At 38.7% G+C, this 6917-nt stretch overlaps 1 protein-coding gene across 6 annotated transcripts in view; it reads right to left on the bottom strand.

Moving 5' to 3' along the window:
- Ipo11 (importin 11) overlaps positions 1 to 6917 on the bottom strand; it is a 181151-nt gene that overhangs the window by 127637 nt on the left and 46597 nt on the right. For all 6 annotated transcript variants that reach the window (XM_010637225.2, XM_010637222.3, XM_010637223.3 and 3 more), the window contains one exon: positions 2696 to 2828. In XM_010637225.2, coding sequence (XP_010635527.1) covers positions 2696 to 2828 — 133 coding nt within the window. The remainder of the gene's footprint in view (positions 1 to 2695; positions 2829 to 6917) is intronic.

The raw sequence follows: 6917 nt of genomic DNA, 5'->3' as shown, positions 1-6917 counted from the left end.
AATTAAAAAAAAAAAAAAAAAAAAAAAAAAAAAAAAAAAAAACTCCTGGGCATTCGATTGGTAAGCAGTGGAGAAGATAGAATTAGAGCCTAGTTCTTCTGACCTACAAAAGCAGTGCTGTTACCACTTAGCATACTATATGGCAACATTCAGTTTAATATACATAACTGTTAGTACTTTCTACCTATAATAATTGAATTTAAAAGCTATACCACTATCCTATAAATTTTAAGATCTAACTAAAATACTTCATTTAGTTAGGCTACATTAATGGAAATACATAATGTCTCTTAAAAGGAATATAACAATTAAATTCTACTGTCAAACTTGGAATAGACTATAGTGCTCAATTGTGAGCACCCCATCTTAAGAGTAACTGACAAAAAAAAAAAAAAGTAACTCTGACAAACTAGTGTACATAGAGAGAGAAATAGGCTAACAGATTTGAAGTCAAAACAAGGTTCAACTCAGGGCTGAGTCAACAGATAGAGTGCTTACCCAATGTGCATGAGGCCCTGGGTTTGAGTCCCAGCACCACAGAAAAATAAACAAATCCTTACTCCACTGTGTACAGCTGTGTTACTCTGAGCAACTTTTCCAGATCTCACTTCCTCATCCATAAAATGTGGTAAATAAATGCCACTGCACAGGGTTATTTATGGACTTAATAGTATAACATGTATGATGACATCACAAAAGACAAAATTTAAAGTAACTTTGTTAAATAATAATATCTACATTATTAAAGAATCACCCTTTAGACAGTATTTATGAGTTAAGTCTGAAGAAAATGTATTAAAATGAGGTTTATAATGTGACTAATTACAAGACCTTCTTTCAGTATGAAATCACCAATTACACATAACTCAAAAGTTACTATTTCATAATAAAAGAAATTAAATTTCAACTCACATTCCTTATTCTGGATATGCTCTATTACCAACAGGACCTTGGTCCACACTATCCAGGAAGATCATTTCTTTTTCCCTTCATTGCCTACTTCACTTCTACTTGTCATTTTAAGATTTTGGCTCAAACAACACTCTCTTAGGAAGACTTTTCTGATCATATTGTCAGTTATCACAACATTATACAGTCCCTGCCAAATATGTCATTTTACATGACCTGTGTAGTCATTTCATGTATGTCTACCTGTCCCAGTGCCAAGCATCTATAAAGTTATTAAATAAAATCATGCATGCATACATGTATGCATGTCCAATAGATACTAAATGCACATTAAGTGTAAATTCAAATAAAGATTACAAGTTATAAAAATTTTAAACCAAACCTGTGAATCCAGCACTTTGTGAGGATGAGGCAGGAAGATCAAAAGTTCAAATTCCACCTACTTAACTTAATGAGAAAGTGTCTCTCGAAATAGAAAGGGCTATGGATGTCAGTATAAAAAGCCCTGGGTTCAGTCCCCATTACCACACACACACACACACACACACACACACACACACACACACCCTAGTCCTAAGCATTTCTTCATCTCAGAAATTTACAAAGTAAGATTTTCCAAGACAGGATCACTTTAAAAGCCTAATATGAATTTAAGACCTTGAGATGAAAATATACTGAAAAACATAAAGCAAGCTTAGATAGAGTAAAAGCTAAACTCTTTCTTGTCAGAAGTTAGGCTTTGAAATAACTAAAGCAAAAAAAGCCTACAATCAAAAGAACTCTTTAAAAATCCCTTAATCATTAAATATCATACTACATACATGGTTTTGAACATACAGGCTTATATTAGATTCACCAAATTCTTTCTAAGGAAGCATTTCTAAAGCATCTAAATTTATTTTTTACACATGGTAACAACGCCATCTCTACTCATTTGTACAACCACCTGTATAATTCATTTATCAATGATCTTTTAAAATTATTCACACATTTGTTCACAGGCTAAAACAGAAATGTGCTGACGGGGGTTGTAACCACTATGAGTGTAGAGTTGGGATTCCAAGGCATAGGGTATGATAAAAGAGCATGCAAGTAACACTAAGAATAAAAACTCAGCCCAGAGGTGAAATGGAAATCATGTTACAGGAACATTTATAAGCTAAGACAGCAGCCAATCAAGAAATCTCCGAAAACCCCCATGACCCTGAGGTACATACATCGAAGATGGAGCCTCTCAGGAAAAAGAGGGTTCAAAGATTGAGCTCAACTAAGCTTCTCCCCTCATGACTTTAGGACAGTAAACAGGACAAACCAAGTGTATAGAGCCCACAACAAGAGAAGTAAAAATACAAAAAGTGGAGGTAAGTGGAATGAATATATTAAGAGCCAGAAGACCATAGCAATATGAATCTAACATCTCCACTTCAACTGACTATTCATGCTTTCGTAACTTAAGAATACAGGAATTTTGTGCAATTCTCACAAAAGAAAAACAACCAATAAGCCCCAAACCCTCAGGGATAAATTAATGTTTTATTTTCCTAGTGCAATCAGGAACACAAAATCCATCCAGAGAATGATGACTACTCCAAGGTACACCATTTCAAAAATAAATTTATCGGCCGGGGATTTGGCTCAGTGGTTCCACCACCTGCCTCGCAAGCGCAAAGGCCCGAGTTCGATCCCTGGTACAAAAAAAAAAAAAAAAAAAAACACAATTTAACAGACTTTTAATGATTTTTTAAAAAAAAAAAAAAAAAAAAAAAAAAATCCAATTTAGCAGTACCTTTTAATGACAGTAGAGTTCGTTCTAGTGAACTAAGAACTGCAACTTCATTGCCAGAAGAAACCTGTTGCAGGAATGTGTCCATATGGTGATTCCACAGAGAACAGGCAAAAGTATAAATTCCAGAAGCTAACTGCAAAGAAAGAGCAATGAATGTATTCAAAATATATTACAGATTTAAGGAATAAGCTAGAACTATAAAGTAATAATTTTTGTTTTATAATTCAGCACACATTTTCAGTGAGACTTAAAATAAATCAGAGTATTTATGGCAATGCTTTGTATACTTTTAGCCATAATGCAGAGAATAAGCATACTCTATACCCGTCATGGCAAACCTAAAGCATTCAGGCACAGAGGGCACACAGAGCCCTCGCTGTTGGCATGCAAGCCAAGTTGCCTCAACATTGTCCCAGCAGCCCAGCATTGGATAACAGTGCACAATAGAGCCATGTGCATGCTAGAAAAGGAGTAGTTGCGCCAGGCAATAACTTCTTGAGCCACAACTCATCCCATCTTTCACAGGGCATTCAGTCTCTAAAAGTTTCATCATCACTGCTCTACACCTTCTGTTGCTCTAAACACACACACAAACACACGCTCTTTAAGTACTAGTTTACTGAAATAATATTTAGCCTAATGTCTGCATTTCAGTCTGTTACTTTTCTATTTTTATTTTCCCTCTGTCTTAGTTACTTTTCTTATTGCTGAGACAAAATACCCAATACCCAAAGTTAAAGGAGGAAAAGTTTATTTAGCTCACAGTTTGTAGAGGTTTCAGTTCATAGTCGGCTGGCTCCAAAGCAGGGTAGCATGACAGAGGGGCATCACAGAGGAGAAACAGTTCATGGTAGGCAGAAGGTAGCAAAGCAAAAGCAAGCAAGGGACAACCATAGCTCTATCCCTTATATCTTATCCAGGCTACATAGGGTGGGTACTATGCATATCCTTAATCCCAGTGCCCTTGATCCTAATATTGCACCATGAGTCAATCCCAGGATTAAATATTCTAAATCCAGCCACCTCTGAAGAAGACCCATCTATGACTGCATGAGGCTTTGGGGGTACATCTAGACACAAGGCATAACATTCTACCCCTGCCTCCCAAAGACTCAAGCATATCCCTTTATACAAAAGGCATTTAGTCCATTTATAAGAGATGCCAAAGTCCTAATAGTTTCAGCACTGCTGCAAAGTTCAAGTCCAAAGTCTCCTCCCTCTGAGATTTAAGGCAACTCTTAGCTGCAAGCCCCTGTACAAATGGAAAGAAAGTTAAATACTTCCAACATTCAATGGCACAAGATAGACAATTCCATTCTAAAAGTTACAAACATGGGGATAGCAAGGAATGAGAACAAAGCAAGACCAAAATCCAGTAGGGCAGACATGAAATCCCACAGTTCCACTTTCAGCATCGCCTGCAATCTGTGGCAAGTTGTGAACTCCAAAGGGCTTGAGTGGCTCTGCCACTACAGCACTGCCAGTGGTTGTAGCCCCCATGGCTTCACTCTTGGGCTGGCTCTGCTCCCTCGTTGCAGTTTTCCTCAGACAATCCACATTCCTGGCTTCTCCAGGGTGTCCATTGCACTTTTGGGGCATCTTTGGGGTGTCTCCTGCACCGCACCTTTGGCTTCACACTCAGTTTCACACACTGCCCTCTCAGAGGCACAATGCCTGGCCTCCCACGCCTCCTTCTGAAATCTGGGTGGAAGCCTTCCTGACATTTTGGCTGCTGTGATAGAATGCCTGAATCACTGAGCACTCTGAAACCAATACCGTGGAACAAATTTTCTAGGCTGCCACATGCTGGAACATGGTTCGACCACCACCATTCTGGAACATGGTGCTCTGGGGCTCTTTCCTCAAAGCAAATTCTGTGACGTTTGTAACTCTGCGGCTACAAAGGCTGAGGTCCTACTGGTTTTGTGATGTCCCCGGGCCATCTTTTCTGTTGTCTTCTGAAATATTTGGCTTTTCCTTGATAGTCTTTTCAGTGACCTATTTCTCCTCTGTTCCATCTTTGCAGGCCGCAACTCTACTGGAGCTTCCTTTCTGGCCAAACTCAAATGTCTTGAATCATGCTGCCGGGCTCTTTGCTCTTGATTCTTGACATAGATCTGGCCAAAAACCCCCAAGAGTAGCCATGCCACTTCCCCAATATTAGACTGCCTTGAAATTTCTGCAAGATTAATTAGTTCACTGGACTTAATCTCTACCTCAAGCAAAGTCTTTGGACATGAGCAAAATGCAGACAAACTTTCTACCAAGCCATTAACACAAATTATCTAGAGTTCAATAGCCAACATAGTCCTTTTTCCCAACAGAAACCTACCAAGCATGGTCTTTATCAGAATTTCTATCAGCATTCTGGTCACCTGTGGTCGGCCAGAATTTCCCATCAAGTACAGCCTCAGGAGTTCCAGCTCTACTTTTTCAGCTGGCATCTCCAAACCTTTCCTTACTTTTCCCCTTCCCACAAACCAATTTCAAAGGCTCCTAAATGATGTGGTCAGGTAAAGTCACAGCAATGACTCCACTTCTCTGGTACCAAATTCTGTCCTAATTACTTTTCTTGTTGCTAAGACAAAACACCCAAACCCAAAGCTAAAGGAGAAAAGGTTTATTTAGCTCACAGTTTATAAATGTTTCAGTACTCAACTGGCTCCAAAGCAGGATGAAATGGCAGACAGACACAGCTGAGGAGAAATAGTTCATAGTAGGCAGAAGGTAGCAAAGCAAAAACAAGCAAGGGACGACCACAGCTCTTTCTATCTCTTGTATCTTATCCAGGCTACTAGGGCTGGAGGTACTCACACCCTTAATCCTAGTGTCCTTGATCCTAACATTACACTGTGAATCAATCCCAGTATCACACATTCTAGATCCAGCTACCTCAGAAAAAGTCCCACCTGTGATTGCATGAGGATTTGGAGAGATATCTAGACATAATCCCTAACACCCTCGCCTCACTAGTAGTTGGCAACCTCAATTTAAAAAGCAATGACTCATGTACTGTCACTAAGTATGTCAGATAAACAATACACTACACTGAACTACATACAGTAGACAAAACTGTTGTGTTTTTCCAGTTCGATCTACATGGTTTTTGGGTATTTAAATCCAGGAACATACAAACCATGTGGCTTTTCAGGTTGTGTTCCTAATGTGAACAGGTGTTTAAATACCTGACTCACACACTGAGAAGGCAATAAGCCTTTGCTTCTCAGTGTGAAAGAGAACTAGTGGTATCATCACTTTTTTTCCAGGTCTTACAGCAATCCAGTTGAACCTAGATAATCGTTTAGTTCAAATAAAAATTAAAGTGCATTTGACTAGTTATCAAGTGTGCTTCAAAATACTTTTTCTTATTCAAGAATAGATACAGGTCAGCGATCAAAAACTTCTCAGATACAATCCTACCTTGCAGAACAGTCTTGAAGTGATGGACAGTAAGTTCATGAGCCAGATCCTCATTCTACACTGGCTGTATCTATATGGTTTTGAAGGGAACCTTATGAAATATCTTACCTTTTTTTTCTCTCATTGAGTTTATTGGCACATTTTAGGTATACAGTAGTCACATTTACCATTGGGATCTTGAATCTTTACATGACAGGTCTTGGTTTTCATTTTTTCCCCTTGTCCCTGCCCTCCCTTCACCCCTTCCTCCCCTCCCAATTCCATCCCTTTCTTTTGATCAAGGCTGTGTTTTGCTTTTCTCTACCTACGTGTTTCCTGACTTAGGACCAGCCAGCTGCCTATAGTGCTAACACAATTCCTGGCAGAGCTCTGGCTGTTTTCAAATGCTGCAACTGATCACTCAGTATGTGGTCTGCTCATGGGAGTCTTGCAAAAAAAAAAAAAAAAAAAAAAAAAAAAAGGTCAACTTTCATTTCTATTATTTCCTTTTAGTAATTTTAGTGAATTTTATTTACCAGTTTAAAGAAACAGCTTCCCCATTTCCTCCTCGTGATTTTACAACTATCCACAAAGGACATAAAGACAAACCATATAAGACATAAAGACAAAAAACTTTCATTCAGCCACCTTCAGTCTTAGAAAATACCTTGCAACCCTCCCAGAAGACAAGAGGATGAAAAGCTGTGTTGCACTGTAGCTACAAGACCAACTTTTTTACTTGTTTTCTTATCTCCTCTGTTAGGCGGCCATGAGACAGTTTCTTATCACCTCTTGGGTTCTGAAGGACTATAAAGATCTCTGC

Source organism: Fukomys damarensis, unplaced genomic scaffold, assembly GCF_012274545.1.
Source record: "Fukomys damarensis isolate Sample0158 unplaced genomic scaffold, DMR_v1.0_HiC HiC_scaffold_1, whole genome shotgun sequence".
In the NCBI taxonomy this organism is placed as follows: domain Eukaryota; kingdom Metazoa; phylum Chordata; class Mammalia; order Rodentia; family Bathyergidae; genus Fukomys; species Fukomys damarensis.
The sequence above is the reverse complement of the archived record's forward strand: the minus strand, read 5'-3'. Positions and strand labels throughout refer to the sequence as shown.